General features: G+C 40.3%; 2 protein-coding genes across 3 annotated transcripts in view; one reads left to right on the top strand and one right to left on the bottom strand.

Moving 5' to 3' along the window:
- ATAD2B (ATPase family AAA domain containing 2B) overlaps nt 1-15,320 on the bottom strand; it is a 79,907-nt gene extending 64,587 nt beyond the window's left edge. The window contains exons 1-3 of one of the 2 annotated variants that reach the window (XM_044445089.1): nt 14,878-15,320; nt 4,901-5,055; nt 1,029-1,075 (exon numbers count right to left, since the gene is read on the bottom strand). In XM_044445089.1, coding sequence (XP_044301024.1) covers nt 1,029-1,075; nt 4,901-5,055; nt 14,878-15,072 — 397 coding nt within the window. In that variant the 5' untranslated portion in view covers nt 15,073-15,320. The remainder of the gene's footprint in view (nt 1-1,028; nt 1,076-4,900; nt 5,056-14,877) is intronic. The other variant, XM_044445090.1, reaches the window with a different exon arrangement.
- A 217-nt stretch (nt 15,321-15,537) lies between these two features.
- Nucleotides 15,538-16,019, top strand: part of UBXN2A (UBX domain protein 2A) — a 36,726-nt gene continuing 36,244 nt past the window's right edge. The window contains exon 1 of the mRNA XM_044445155.1: nt 15,538-15,791. The gene's annotated coding sequence lies outside the window, so the exon portion shown is untranslated. The remainder of the gene's footprint in view (nt 15,792-16,019) is intronic.

The raw sequence follows: 16,019 nt of genomic DNA, 5'->3' as shown, positions 1-16,019 counted from the left end.
AGGAGAACCAACAGGGTTGCACTCTCCCTGTCCCTCTCCCTGCACAGGTCATCATGCAGGGCAACCAAGGCCGTCTCCATTCCAAACCCAGGCCTAAAGCCCAATTGAAATGGATCCAGATCATCCATATCCTCCAAGAGTACCTGCAGCTGCCCAACTACCACCTGCTCCAACACCTTGCCCAAAAAGGGGAGACTGGCAATGAGCCGGTAATTATCCAATACCCCTGGATACAAGCCTGTTGTTTTTTTTAGGACTGGTCTCATCACTGCATCCTTTAATGGGACAGGGACCACTCCCTCTCTTGACTACTCGGCAAAAAGAGAAAGTCAACTTGCAGAATGGAACTAGCTCCCTCTAATGTCTTCTACAGCCTCCTAAAAATCTGTTTCAGAGGTTCTCTCAACCCTCTCTAGAGCAGATTTTGGGGGCATGCAGTGGAAGGAGGAACTGCCATTCCTCCCAGTTCTGCTGCCAAAAGCAGTTCTGCCAGCAGAAAATCCTCACTGGATTTTACTCACTCACTTTTATATTTATGTATTTATTATTTCAATGTGTATACCACTACAATAGCCCACACCTAGGTTCCCAGTGTTACTTACAATAATTAAAACATCACTTTCTAAAATCAATAGCACTAAGTCATAGATATTCAAAATATATTAACAATATAATCAAAATGTAAAAATATAACACATCCAAATTAAAATGTTACATAAAAGCATTAGAATAAAACAATTTAAACTAAAATCAACTAAAAACCAGAAGTAGGGTCAGTCAAAGTTAAGTTACCACTAAAATCAATTATTAAAATTTACTCTTCTTTCTTCAGACTAACAAGCATTTTTAAACAGTCTTAATACAATGTATGAAAAACGTAACAAAAAATATAGCAATCCTATCAATACCAGTTGTTTGCACTGATAAAATATTCCAAATATCAAAAGGTAAAAAACAGAATTATCAAAAAAATTAAAATGTTTATGGGTAGAGAGCCTTTGGCAAAGCAACCAAAATAAAGTACTTACATAAGCTACGCCCATTTGGTAAGGTAGCACCAGACTGAGAAGTTAACCTACAAAATATTAAATTTGCAAAATATATTAGCCTATTGCATGAAAGCTAAAGTTCACACAATACTTTGATAGCAACAACTTTTAAATCTTATGGGAATGGTTAAAATTTCATTTAATAGCACAATCTGAAAAGTACTTTACTATCCATGTGCCTCCTTCACAGTGATTAAGCGAGGCTGGTCACTATTTTTCAGTTTGCATAATGAGGCAGTCAGCAATTTGCCCTTAGCCTCCAAGTGAGACAACTCTGAACTGAAAACTGAACTTTGGTCTCTCAGATTTAAATCTGGCTGCTTATCCACTCAACAACTGAAGTGTGTGTGTGTGTGTGTTTCATATGAAATATTAAGACTGGTAGTGAGACTTATACAAGTTTATATGATTTAATTAATTATGCTAAAAGTGTTATTTGGGCTAATGCTGGAGAGAAACTTCTAGCCCAGGAAAATTTTAAGAGATACATGTTTTTTTCACCACTGCCTCGCAGTTGAGAAAATATATCTAACTGAGTAAAAAAAAAAAAAAAATCAAATCTGTCTAAAGAGAAAATTGGAAAGCCTTTATTTAAGTTATATGAAAGAGTAAAGCTTAGACAGCCAGAAACCTTATGGCACCTCAGATTAACATTGCTACACTCCAGAAATTAACAGAACGTAAGAATCATTTAATAAGACATGTGGAGGGAATTAGTTGAACTGTGATTTTGAAACACACACTCTATTGCTTTACAGTTACTGTACCAATGAATGAAATGCATTCAATATACAAAAATTCTAATACATCCAGCAGACACAGCTGCTGTCAAAGCAGGATATGCAGCAACAATTAACTCAGGAATTTACAGGTTCTAGTATTTGGGAACCTGCAATTTTCTGGTTAAAAATAAGAAAAAGTTTTCAAACTCTGAAAACTTTCCAAAAAAATTATCCAAATCAAAGGATAGGTTAGTGGCAGAGCAGAGCAAAAGTTACCAAGTTCAGTCCATGTGTCAAGATATGTAGCTCAGAAAAGCACACTTGAATGTTTGGAGAAAATCTATCATATAGACCAGCCTTCCCCAACCTAGGAGCCTTCAGAGGAATTTGGACCACAACTCCCAGAATTCATAACCAGCAGGACCATTTACTAGGAGTTCAGAGTGTTGCAGTCCAAACATATCTTGAAGGTACAAGGTTGGGGAAGGCTGATGTAGCCCATTACTCTTACTTTATAAGGCAACTTCCAAGCTTTTAAATATATTCCTCTGGTTCTACATACTAAAAGAAGAAGCGGTTCTCCTTTGCTTTAGCCAAATGACAAAAGTAATTAGTTACATTCTCTCAGGAAGCTCTCCATTTGCAATATGGGGATACCACTGACTTGCTGTTGTGGGATGTTGAAAGGATTACATATAAAGTATTTATACATGCCATAAAAATCTAGTATCACCAACAGACAGAATTTAGATTAGGGATGCAAAGAGACAATCAAAAGCAGCTTTTTTGTGCTCTCTTGACTTCTTTCCTGCGCTCAGTCCTAGCCAGGAAGTGAGCAGAGCTGAGATCATGTCCATGAACACTCAAGAACACTAGCAGGCCCTTTCTCTGTGCAAAGTACACAGGACCCTCAAGTCCTGTGTGTGGGAGCAGAACTCCACTTGCACATGGGAGTATGGGCAGTGTGTGCACAAGCCAGCCTTGGAGACTCTCTTGGACCCACTTTTGCCAGAGGACCATGCAAATGCTCAATGAAAAAGCAAGCTGGAATCTGGGGACTCAAGATGAGGACATCTGCGGGATTTTCGGGCCCACACTAGTCCCTCACACCTTACTAATTCAGACTCAGTGTGGTACATGTTCACTACACACTGTGGCTATGATAAGATCCAGGGATAGCAATGCGATACTCAACAACTTGCCATTTCCCTCCTTTTTGCCATTCTGTTGTCACTCCCACAATGTATTAATTGTAATTAGTAGAGATAATAATCCATGACTTTATGCTGTATTGCAATTATTGCTGCATTCAGAATAGAGAATGCAAGGAAGCTTGCTGAAAGGTGAAAACAAGAACAAGCAAAAACAAATCCAAAACGCACACATTTTGAGCTATGCCCCTCTTTAAGCATATATCTAAACATTTCAAAATATATATCAGATCTTGAAATTATACAGGATTCTTGCTAAAGAAACACAATTTGCTACTTTGGAAAATTATTTTAAGATCAACCAACACACAACTGGGCAAATAAAGTTAGTACAGAAGGACTTTGGTAAGCCTGTTTGATGAGCCTGTTTGATAAGGCAATTAACAGAAAACCTGAATGAGCTGTAGTCAGAAAGACATCTAACGCATTCACCCTTTTTTGTGCAGGAAATGACTGGCAAGATAATTAAGTTTTCAATTTTAGAAAAGTACTCCAAAAAGTAAATTAAGTTTGTACAAAAAAAGCTCTCATTATTTTCTCTGTTCAAGGTTTATCTGTTATGTTTATAAAAGTATCCATAAAGTACATTATTCAAAATATACATGCTGGGTTATTAAACATTCAATATATTTGTTTTTTCTTTTATCTGTGGACTGAATTTTCTGTGTGTGTATGTGCACACACTCATGCTCCTTTTAGTAGTGCGCTTCCCTTTGTTTCCCCTTTCCCCCTTTCATTCCATTCTTTCTTGGCAGTGGAAGGGCAAAACACTGGATGTTTAGATGTTGGCTCCAACTAGCATAAACAGCGTAAGGGGTTATTTATCAGAACAAATAACAATGTACATTACTTGTGCAGTTTTCAGAAACCTGAGCGTTTTTCACTTCTACATTCCCACAATTAATGTTTGAAAAGGGACTCACAGATATTACGGGCTGCAAGATCCATTAAATATGGAAGGCACCTGAGGTGCAATCCACAAGTCTCATTTTTGCAGAAAACAGAGAGCGCAAGCTGAAACCTCTGCACAGTTGGTTTCTGCAATGCTGAAACTTCACAGGAGAATAGAGTGCTTCCAGTACTTCATATACCACCTCAGTATGTTTTTCCCTATGACAATGTAAGTTTTTGTTCTGTTTGTTGCAGAACAAATGAGCCGCTGCATGCACAACCACAAGTTATATTTGGATAAATCAGCTGCTAAACTCAATTTATCATTGTCAAGTTGCCAAAGTTGAGCTCTTGTCATGCATCAGTCTCAAAATTAAAACTATGATTTATCAGCAGGTTGCCACATAGCAAACAGACCCAAAGATTTCCATGCATGCTTTGTCTGGTTGGATACAGATGTTTAAGCTAGTTAAAACTTACTGGATACAGTATTCATGGAGCACATGAACTTGCACTGAGATCATGAGGAAATCCAGATGTTTCAATGTAAGCAACAGTTGGGGGTTGCTCTTTTCCTTTTCTACAAACAAAACTTTGTCATTTGAAATAAAATGGTGTAGGGAGAAGGAACAAGCTGTGCCTCACACACTTATGCATAAAGTCAAATGCTTTGGCTAAAGTTAGTGAGTAACAGAAGAGTTACAACAAATGAAGGACTACCACCAAAAGCAGCATCCCCAACTCTTCCCTTCCACAGGTATAATTCATCTTCCCTAGTCCATCACTGGCTGTCAAGCAGTGCACAAAGTAGTGCCTTCAAGGATACAGAGTAAAGTTTACAAATTATAGAAGGGGATAACTTGTCACAAGGATGCTGCTTTAAGCAACAAATAGACATTTCTTGCAGTAAATTCCACTATAAAGAAAAGGGGACTCCACATTCTTTAATCTACAGTTTTACAGAGCTTTGCAAAATGGTCAGAACCCTCTATTAGACAAAGTATCTGAATATTTTTAACATTCTTACCTGGACTGTCCAGTTGAGACGCTCCATTCCTCTCGCTGCCCTGTACTGCGAGATTTTGATTTGTCTTTGCATACAGAATCAGCATGTTTCAAGGTACGTTTGGCTGGAGGAGATATGTGGCTATCACTTAAGCTAGCATCACTACCGTCATCTCTCTAGGGAAGGAAAGCAAACAGTTGCTTGTGTCATTTTATGACACCTCTCACAGTATCACAGTTAAAGAAATATTTTGTTGCTTAGGGGGAAATTCTTTTCAGACAAATGTATATTCAGTTGCTGGGAATTTGACCACACACAAAAAATAACTCAAGTCAAAATTTAGAAATTTAATCTGAGAAAACAGGTATGGGGAAAATCTTGAAGATTGTATTTTGTTTTTTCCCAGCATCTCTGTGGGATATCTGGCCAAGTTTTAAGTTGGGGAAAGAAGCTAAATAATTCTTCCTCGGACCATACTGCAGAGATAACATGATATACCTCTAATGTGAAAATACATTCATAATCCGCACTCTGACAGAATCTCTCTGCTACAAAGGATATTAAAAAAATGTTCTTGGTACCACTAGGACTTTAAACAACATTTCTTAGTTCCTAATGATTCTTGCTAACCACTTATTATATGAAACTTTGTTCCAGTTCTGTTCATCAATGAATTAAAAGCAAATAAATTAAAGATAAAGGCTTTGAATATCTTACATTCAAATAAATCTCAAAGATTTTCTACTAATCCAACAGAATTCAAGTTTCCTAAACTCAGAGAATCCTCTCCATGCAGTTCTGTCTGCTGGGAAGACCCTGCTATCTACCACAGAATTGCTCAGTGTTGACAGAATAAAAGAGTATATTTTAAACCACATGCTCATTGATACCAGTAGCTCCATACAGATATTGCTGTTAAAATCACAGCTAAGAAGGAAAGATTAAACCCTCCCTGCACATGGAAGTTGCAATAAAACAAATTCCCCACAATTGTAAAACAAAAAGAAGGGGGAAGCAGCTGCTGGCTGCATGTTTAAAACAATGATCATCAGAAAGCCTCCATCCTGTGAAAACCAAAGTAATGTCTTAGGTTACTGCAGCTACAAAGCTGGAAGAGTACATCTCTCCCAGCTTCACTCTGTGTTGCAGAGGGCAAAACCTGGAGGGTAGAGAGGTGGAATTGCAGTGGCCTATTGTAATGCAATCCCTCTGCAGGTTTCCCATCCTGCAGTCTTTCAGTGTCATGTGTGTAGACCCTAAGGTGGGTGTTTGAGACAAAGCAGGGTTTCTGTTGGTGTACTGCCTAACCCATTGCTTAACAGCCTCCCTTCCTAAGCAAGCTGTTGGGAGTCTCCATAACTTGTTGTGCTGGATGACTTCAAAAGACATGGTGGAGCCTCTTTATCAGGAGTGACTCAGGACTTTCCATGGCAACCATGAGTCTATCCCAGTGAGTACCTGCCCCACCCATTCAGCAAGGCACATTTTGGATCTGGTTTTCTGTGTAGTGGGATGATAGTGAAGAAATTTCTGGTGATCTCCTGGTAAAGAAATTGTCTATGGTTCCGTTGTCATGGACAGATCAAGACCTAGCAGAGTTTAGAACTGCTGGGACTTGAAGCTTCTGCATGAGCATAAGGCCAATTAAGATTATCTTCCCCAAGAGACTGGTGGATCCAGATACCTTTCTGATGGCTCTTAGGGATTTTCCTGGCACCTTGGCAGGGAATTCTGTCAAAGCCCCACCCCAGTTAATCTCTGGAACAGAGAAATGAACTGGGTGATTGCGCCTGAACTTTCTTTCTCCCGCAGAATTGAGTCCAGTAAGTACCCTGGTTCCCCAAGGTGATGAAATGAGTGGGAAAGCAACCAGATTGATGATGGTGGAAAACTCAAAGACTCTAATGAAATTCTGCTCCCAAGCAGAATTCTAAGTGCTGGTTACAACTTACTAAGCTCTATAGGGGTTGGGACCAGACTACCTGAAAGACTGCCTTCTCCCATATGAGCCTGACTAGTATAAGATCTTCAGAAGTCCATTATTTCAAGGCTGCAAATATCAGAACTGTATGATGAAACAAGAGAGGGCCTTTTCAGCAGCCACTCCCTGGCATACATGCTGTTTTATAGGCTCCTTGCTATTACCAATTATCTTGCTTAAGAACCTCCGAATTTCTTAGGATATAGTTGGAATGCCACTATTGCTAATGTTTCTGAATAGTCTATAATAAACAAGTATGTATGGAACTATAAAATGAATGCATATAAAAGATATTTTGCATTAATTAACTTGGAGGAGAGAACTCAAGCCCACTATATATCTAACATATTAAACAGTAAACAACCAAACCATAGCTATATTTGTACATGATTTCTGAAGTATCCAAAGGCGTGCCTGCACTATTACTGAAGAAAACCAAAGATACAATTCTTTATTAAACAGTCTGAGTAATTATGTTCTAAGTAGAAACTGAAGCTACACAACTGGTTGGAAACCTGTTTGAGTGGAATGGGAAAGCTCAACTAGATAAAGCAAACAAGGCAGAAAAAATGTTGCATCACTGCCAGAAGACATTGTGCACTCAGTGCAGTGTAATTAAAATATAATATTTTCCCCCTAAAATAGAGCACAATAATGTCTATACATACTTCTCTGAAGAACTTCACAAATTAAGCTTAGAAACACTGGACATGAAACTGTCAGGCAAATTTTAATAATAGCTGAGAAAGCCTGAACTTATTTTGGTGAAGCTACTGTTCAAAACTCATAATTTGTCTAACATGAAAGGCTATACTCTGCAAACTAATACTATTTTGAACCAAGGTGTGTATTTTCCATGTGTGTACAATGTATTAATTTAGACTCACAGCATAACCAGTAACACGGATAGTATACAACTGACTTCAAATCTTTTTCTTTCTGTACCAGTTTCCAGATCCCCCAACCAAAAAAATGTTTGAGGATATGGGAATCTTCTGAAAAAGGAGGACTGTGGTACAGGGAGCAAGCGGTCCCCCCAAATGGGGGGTTGAGGCTCCATCTGTACATGGTATGTGCTCCAAAAAGCTACCTCTGCCCAATTTTGAGGGACCCTCTTTCACAGATTTGGGAGACATGCAAAGGGAAGAGCGTTGGTCATGTTGCAAAAGTCCACTTTTACAACTAAGTACACAGAATTATTATTCTCAGCAATACAATTCTAACAGTAGAACCTGGTTACAATTCTAACCAGTAGAACCAATTCAATGCTAACAGTAGAACCTCCAGGATTTTGAGGGCCACCCTACTGATACACCAAACCATTATTCCCTGCCTGGGAGATTCACTGATCTTTCTTCACAATACTAGTACAATCAGAGTGATCATGGTTACTCAGTGCATAATCTTTCTTCAAGTTTAGACATAAAAATTGCCTATAAATCCCAACACGTCCCAGTCAGCATGCTATGAGCCTTGTTTCTGTATAAACTTGCATAGGACTGCACTTTTAGTTGATCTGAGCAGCCACAGTTCTAGTACTTTGTCAGCCAACAAAATATAATCTGAATGTTTTGAATGGCTACACTAATTTTGTATGCTACTTTGATCAGTCTCAGATTTTACAATCATATTGTTAGACTTAACAATGGCTAACATACATTAGTTATTTCTGTTAACAGCAATTGAACAGCAATTTTACTGTTTTTATCTTTTTCAGAATTGTTCTTTACAAAAATGGCATATTTTCCAGACTTAGAGGAAAACAGCATTTTCAAGCATCTTTACAGTCCCTCTATGTAAATGACAGTAAGAATGCAATTATTTAAGCTCATTAAATAAAAAAAATCCAAGAATTTGTTCACAAAAGCTTATATACAAAATCAAAGCCGGTGTAACAAGTATAGACATGTCATCTATTACACTACAGGTTGGCTATACTCCATAATCATCAACAAATGCTTTCCTTGCTTACACCAAAGCCTTCTTAAGCAGCATATGGACAGCTACCAAAAAGTTACAGCAACCACTGCTGGTGTTGCAGCTGATAACATACTTGTTTCCAAAGCTAAAAGTAAGAGCTTAGCAAAAGATTTTTGGAAGTATCCATCCAAAGCCAATTAGCCTTTCATAATTCTCCAGCAAAAGGCATTCTGAGTGGGAATACAACAGAGGTGAAGGGTGTTTTTCAAGAATGCAGATAAAAAAGAGCATCTTTCATTTTATATTTACTGTAAATTCAGTTGTTCAGTCACTTGTTCTTGTCTGTTCAGCTTCTCTGACATAATTCAAAATTCAAGGAAGATATCATTCAACTGATATAACTATGTTTTCTCCTATTAGAAAGGTTTCCTTTTTGTAATTAGAATCAAGGATAGACTACATAGCTGACTTCAATTTATTTCATTGAGTCCTTCTACTGCAAAAAGAATTAAAAAAATGGCATGTGTATCTTAATTTATCATGCTATCCAAGTGGATTATAATATTGTTGTCTAGTTAGCTTGTGAATTAGGCCCATTACAATGACCAAATCATACAAAAATTTGGTGAACCACTTTTATTTTTTAAAACTGCCAATTTAAGTAAGAACTTGAAACACAAGTACATGAGCAGTGTATTCCCTATGTCTATTCCTTCAACACATTAAGGCCAATTAAATATTGTTACATTTTATTACCAGATCATCTTATTTGTCTCTTGAGAAACCTATGTGCGGGTCAAGAAGCAACAGTGAGAACTGGACAAGGAACCACTGATTGATTCAAAATTGAGAAAGGAGTTCGGCAAGGCTGTATACTGTCGCCCTGCCTATTTAACTTAAATGCAGAGCACATCATGAGAAAGGCAGGCCTAAATGAATCACCAGTTGGAATTAAGATTGCTGGGAGAAATACCAACAACCTCAGATATGCAGATGATACCACTCTCATGGCAGAAAGTGAAGAGGAACTAAAGAGCCTCTTGATGCGGGTGAAGGAGGAGAGTGCAAAAGTTGGCTTGAAACTCAACATTAAGAAAACTAAGATCATGGCATCTGGTCCTCTCACTTCCTGGCAAATAGATGGGGAAGAAATGGAGGTAGTGACAGATTTTATTTTCCTGGGTTCCAAGATCATCGCAGATGGGGACTGCAGCCAAGAAATTAAAAGACGCTTGTTCCTAGGGAGGAAAGCTATGGCAAATCTAGACAGCATGCTAAAAAGCAGAGACATCACCCTGCCAACAAAAGTGCGTATAGTCCAGGCTATGGTTTTCCCAGTTGCAACGTATGGCTGTGAAAGCTGGACCATAAGGAAGGCTGAGTGCCAAAGGATTGAGGCCTTTGAATTGTGGTGCTGGAGAAGACTCCTGCGAGTCCCTTGGACCGCAAGGCGATCCAACCGGTCAGTCTTAGAGGAGATCAACCCTGACTGCTCTTTAGAAGGCCAGATACTGAAGATGAAACTCAAATATTTTGGCCACCTAATGAGAAGGAAGGACTCCCTGGAGAAAAGCCTAATGCTGAGAACAATAGATGGCAAAAGAAGAAGGGGACAGCAGAAGATGAGGTGGCTAGATGGAGTCACTGAAGCAGTCGGTGTGAGCTTAGGTGGACTCCGGGGGATGGTGGAGGACAGGAAGGCCTGGAGGAATGTTGGGTCAGACATGACTTCGCGACTAACAACAACAACAATTTATTAAAACTGCCCAACAGAAGGGGAAATGGTTTAATGCTTGAGTTATTCTGGATTCTGTACACTCTTCAGGCCACAAAGATAAAACCTTATTTGGATGAAGGCAGACATTATATGGTGTGACCTAGGTCTTTTTTTAATTGTTGAGGCTTTCTAATCAGGAGTGAGAACAGCAGAAAGAATTTACTTAAACTTGCCCTTTCCTACCATTTTTCAAAGTTACTCTCCAGCTGTTTTCCCACCCAAAGTACAAAAGAGACAGAACCTACCTATAGTTTTTTCCCCTCTGCTGAGCATCTGCCATGAGGGAAAGGGCATTATGAAGACCTTTCCCTCTGCCAATTAGAAACCTCATGTGGCTGCTTAGGAAAAAAAAGTAGTTGGGAAACTCCCCAGTATAATCTAATTTGGTCCTAAGGTGTGTTATTTAAGGTCAGACTTCCCAACCAGCTACTTTTCACATATTTTGTACCTAAAATCCATAAGTCCTGACCAACAAAGTCAGGAATCCTGTGGAGTGACAATCCAAAATATCTAGAATGTTTTCTGAATAGGTGTTTTAAAAGGTATATTTACGCTACAAATAGGTGTTTGAATAGGTATATTTACGCTACAAATCTAAAGTGGTATAGAAGTGTTAGGCTTGTTGTGACTTCCTCTAAAGAATTATGAGAATTCTGGCCTAGTGAAATTTAACTATATTTTTTCTATCTCTACCTGTCATAGAACAGCTGCTCCAATTGCTCCCAGCAAAGCAGGAAGTATTGTTAGATTTGCAGTATTGCCCTAGAATAAAGATATAAGGATAAAAGGTTTAAAGGCATTTAATATGATGAATGATTAAAAGAGTTCATTTAGCCTGCAAAAACTAGGAAGCTCAGCACAAGGACCAAGGCACATGATAGGTTTAAATTCAATTGTGTATCAGAAAGGAGAGGTAAAACCATTGTTCTCCATAGCCTCTACAGATAGGAGAACAATGGATTCATAAGATTAAAAAACTTAAAGATTTAGAAATCAGCTACAAAGTAAGCTGTCTAGTAAGTGATGCAATTTCCTTCTTGGAACTCTTTCAAGGAGAGGTTGCATAGCATATATTTAGGGTGCTTTAGGCACAGAATAACCCTTGTTACAATATAAATTCAAACCGATGATCCATAAGGCTTATTTAAACACTCAGTATCTATTTAGAACATGGACTAGATGACCTGTGGGGTATACATTTCACCTCTGTGATGTGATTAAACATCTTCTTTATTCTTTACATAACTAGGTTTTCTTCAAAACTTTAATGGGGAAATTTCTGAACATTCCCATTAACTAAACAACATTAACTTAAATGTTTAAAATATTTTTAAAGCAATCTAAAAACTAAAGTGGGTGACCTTCCCTAAACAAATGAAAGCAAGAGTATTTTGCTCTGCAGATTCTTATATTAATCCATATGAATGCATAATTTTGTGTGCCTCATTTGCAATTAAGAAAGATGAGGAGTGTTATCAAGAGCTGTTGAAAGCCCTTCCACCATCAAGAAATGTATATACTAGCTCAGGTGGTATATAATTTTTTTCTGTTGTGTTAAATAAGGACTTCTCTCATTCTCCCAACAGTAATTTTCAAGAGACTGTTACATCAGTCATAATGACAACTTTTAAGTCTTCATCTCTGAACACTGGCTTTGTGAACAAGAAACCAAATAAAATGATGATGTGGAACAAAGCACTTTATTTTAGGATCATTTGAATATTTGTGCAATAGTTAAAAGTATATAGTTTTCAAATACTTTTTTTAACTAGGCCATGCAAGTCAGGGTACTATCCTATTTTATCTTTCCTATGCAGCGCCAAAATACAAATACAATACCACTTCAGCAGAACAGTCTCCTTTGATGAATTTAACAACCAGAGATGTAGATAGGTGACAGTATGGCTATTCAGAGAATGTCTTAATCTAGACTAGCGCAACTGCACTCATCCAAGAACACTCTTATTTGAAGAAATCTTTTTTACTTTAAACAACAGGATGTTTTATCACTATATAACCAATTTCATAATTTTACAGCTTGATTGTAAGCATGTTCACAGAAATAAATGCTATTAATTTCCACTGTGCTTACTTCCATGCCTAGGATGCTGACTCTAGATAATCAAGGCAGAATGAAAATACTAACACGCTGTCTGTAAAAATACAACTGATTTTAGTTAATAATTTTCTTATTGCTAGCCAATTTGTTTTCAAAATATGCTCATACACTCTATTTTACAAGATCTAAATAACATTTTAATAGATTTTCTTTGCTGCAGATATCTTTTGTAAATGCAAGGAACTTCTTTTCCACTATGATTCTCTCTGTAAAAATTTGTCATATCTGAAAAGCTTGTACTAAATTTAGGCTGCCATCCTACATAACATTTAGCAGAGAATGAATTCAACTAAATATAGTGGGGTTTTCTTCTGACTAGACACGGATAGTATCACCTTGCAGGTCATAATTCTATCATTTCTTTCGCCATTATTTCTCTTCTACATTTCTTGATAATGTACAAAGGACAACAAAAGTACTTTCTAACACAACTGCTTCAGAAGTTTTCATAAAGATAAAAGGTTCTATCTTATTTATTGCTCAACTATTGCTTTACTTCTGCAGAGTAATTTTTGAAATGCACTTCTTTGTCCATAACTATAACTTACTTTCACCACTTTTAAAATATAGATTAAAATGTTCAAATTATTTCTACCACAGCCTTTTAGCTATTTTCCAGGGGAAAAACACTATCTCTTCAAAGGTAAACCTAATACTCAGGCTACTTTGTGATTATACAAAGAAGAAAGCAACAACTCTTTTTTCCCCCTTTCCTACTTTACTGTCTATGTGTGTAGGAGGCACAGGCAGACTTTTAGGCAGCAGACTAGGAAGGATTTATGTTCTCACACTGATCTGCAAGGCAGATATGCAGCACCTGAATTAAGCTACATGGAAAATAGTTAACACTTCCCCTTTAAGGAGTGATCATTTTTTAAAGTTCATGAAGTAATCACCAGAATAACTTTTTGCCACCATCTAGGTCAGGAGTGGGCATCATATAGCCCCACAACTCCTAACATCCCTCACCACTGGATCAAACTGACAGGTGTGCTCCCCCCCCACCAAACAATGTTTTGACTTACAAGTTGCTCAACCTTAATATAGGTAACAGAAATAAGAAATGCTTCCAGATAACTGCCAATTTCTATTATGATATGGAATATCATAAATTGTTGCACTCATGTTGAAAAGAAAACCTCCTGACTGTCCAAAGGTACAATTCTATCAGTATTGAAAAATTATCTAGGAACTAAGTTTCAAAGAATTGCCCCAAGCCACTAAAACAAAAAACTACTGCAAACATTCTCTTGAAAAAAACGACACTATTCCCCATTGTAAAATTGTGCAAAGTTAGTACAACTGCAAATCTTAACTTTTTCGTGCTGCCCTTTTAAATGCAATCCCAGATTCAACCAGCGAGGGAGCCTCGATCTATCCTAGCACAACAGAGGTACACACAGAAATGTATAAAGGAAAACAGACACACACGCTTCTTTTCTGCTGCCCTGTCAGCTGTTCTCATCCACCGCAAACCCCTTTCTCTCCCCAGCCTTGCCCCTCCACTACTGCTGCGTGTCTTCCCCCTGGTCATAGCTAGCCACTTTACCACAGCCACCGCCAGCTTTTCTCTGCAACCAACATCCTCTTCAGCTGCAAGCTCAGAGTCCTTCTACCTCAAATGACCTCCCTTAGATTGAGCTGCAAATCCCAGCCCGCCCCCTCCCTACTCCGCACTGCTCACGTCTCGTTCTTGCAACATCGCCGGCAGCCCAACCTTAACGGCGATGCTTCCCATCCCCCGGCCACGGGCACAGCGCCCCAATTCTACGCTCTGTCCCGGTCTTCAGCTCCCCAGTGCGCCCCCCTTCCCTCTGCGCCCCCTCCCACGCCTTCCCTTGGTCCCACCTCCAAAGCTTCACGACACATCGGCAGCGACAGGAACCCCAGCGCAGCCCACACAGCCCCCACAAACTCTCCCCGAGTTTGCCTGCTCCCTCCGCTCCCGCCGTGCCGTGCCGTCCGGTGACACTCCAGCCCCGACGACGGCGCAGGGACAATGATCCACCCACCCCTCTCCGGCCCCCGACAGGCGACCCGTCAAGCATGGGGGGCCGGTCGCGGCGCCCCACGGACGGGCAGCCACCGCACCTGGGAAAGCCGGGTTCAGCGCTCCCCGGTCTTCGCCAGCCTCCCACTCCTGCTCCTCCCGCTCGCCGGCCCACCCTCTCGCCCCCGCGCCGCTCCGTCCCCCGCCTCACCCGGGTCGACTCCTCATCCTGCCCGGCCGCCGCCGCCGCCGCCGCCGCCGCTGCCGCCGCCGCCGCCGCCTTGGCGCTGGTCCTAGACAAGCGGGTCCTGGATGAGATGAAATGGCTGCCGGGCCCCGAGACCACCGCCACCGCCGTCTTACCGGAGAGGCGCTGGGACTGGGAGCTCTTCCGAGTGTTCACCATAGCCCCGCCGCGGGCCCCCCCAGGACGGGAGGCGCTGTCGCTGTCTCCGGCGCCCCTGCTTCGAGGAGCGGCGGCGCTGCCGGGCTTCCAACAAGGGCCCGAAGGCGCGGAGTGCTCCTCCTACTTCTCTGCTCAGTCACACACACGAACTGGCCGCCATTACTTGTTCCCTCGTCCCTTTCTCTCCTCGGTCACGGCGAAGCCTCCCGCTTCCGCTGGGCGGCGCTCTGCCGCCGCCGTTCATAGGGCAGCCTCTTCTTCCACCTCCTCCCTGCACCTGGCAACATAGAGATGGGAAAAGATTAGAGCGTGACACACTCTGAACTTCCGGTGGACGTTGAAAGCCCTCATGTGCTAGGATTATCTGTGGGTTCAGATTGGCGTCACTCTACCGGTCGCGTCTCTATGGTAAAGGCCCTACATACTGCGTTCGATCAGAACGGATAAGCTATGCATCCGAAATGTTTCTTACGTGCTGCGAAACTAGAGACGCTCTCACACTGCGCCCTCTATGGTACCCTCGAGCCGCGCAGGGGGCGTTCAGGGGTGGAAAGCTATAGTCTCTTTACCTGAGAGTAGGTCCCTTCGACCGAATGGAGCTTCCTTCCGACTAAACGTGCAAAGGATCGGGCTTTAGGAGGTTCCGAGTTCTCACAACTGGAATATAAATTTCTGCTTCTTCTCGAGACAATATTGTGATTGGGAGTCTTTTGTAATCCGTAAGTAAGGGAAATAAATCACACGTCCCAAACCAGTTTCTTCCTATTGAGTCCTTTCTCGGGAGAAAAAAACATTAACGCGGAACTTGGCAATACAAGTACAATCCTACAGTAGTTCTCCTTGTTAATTAACCTTGAATAATCTGTTTCCTCTTCCCACTAATGTACTCACAATAGATATGGATAAGAACCTCTAGTTCACCTTTGAGTTTTCATTTAAATTTGTGG

Source organism: Varanus komodoensis, unplaced genomic scaffold, assembly GCF_004798865.1.
Source record: "Varanus komodoensis strain SLA01 unplaced genomic scaffold, ASM479886v1 scaffold47, whole genome shotgun sequence".
NCBI classification, from domain to species: Eukaryota; Metazoa; Chordata; class Lepidosauria; order Squamata; family Varanidae; genus Varanus; species Varanus komodoensis.
This window is presented reverse-complemented; position numbering and strand designations above follow the sequence as displayed.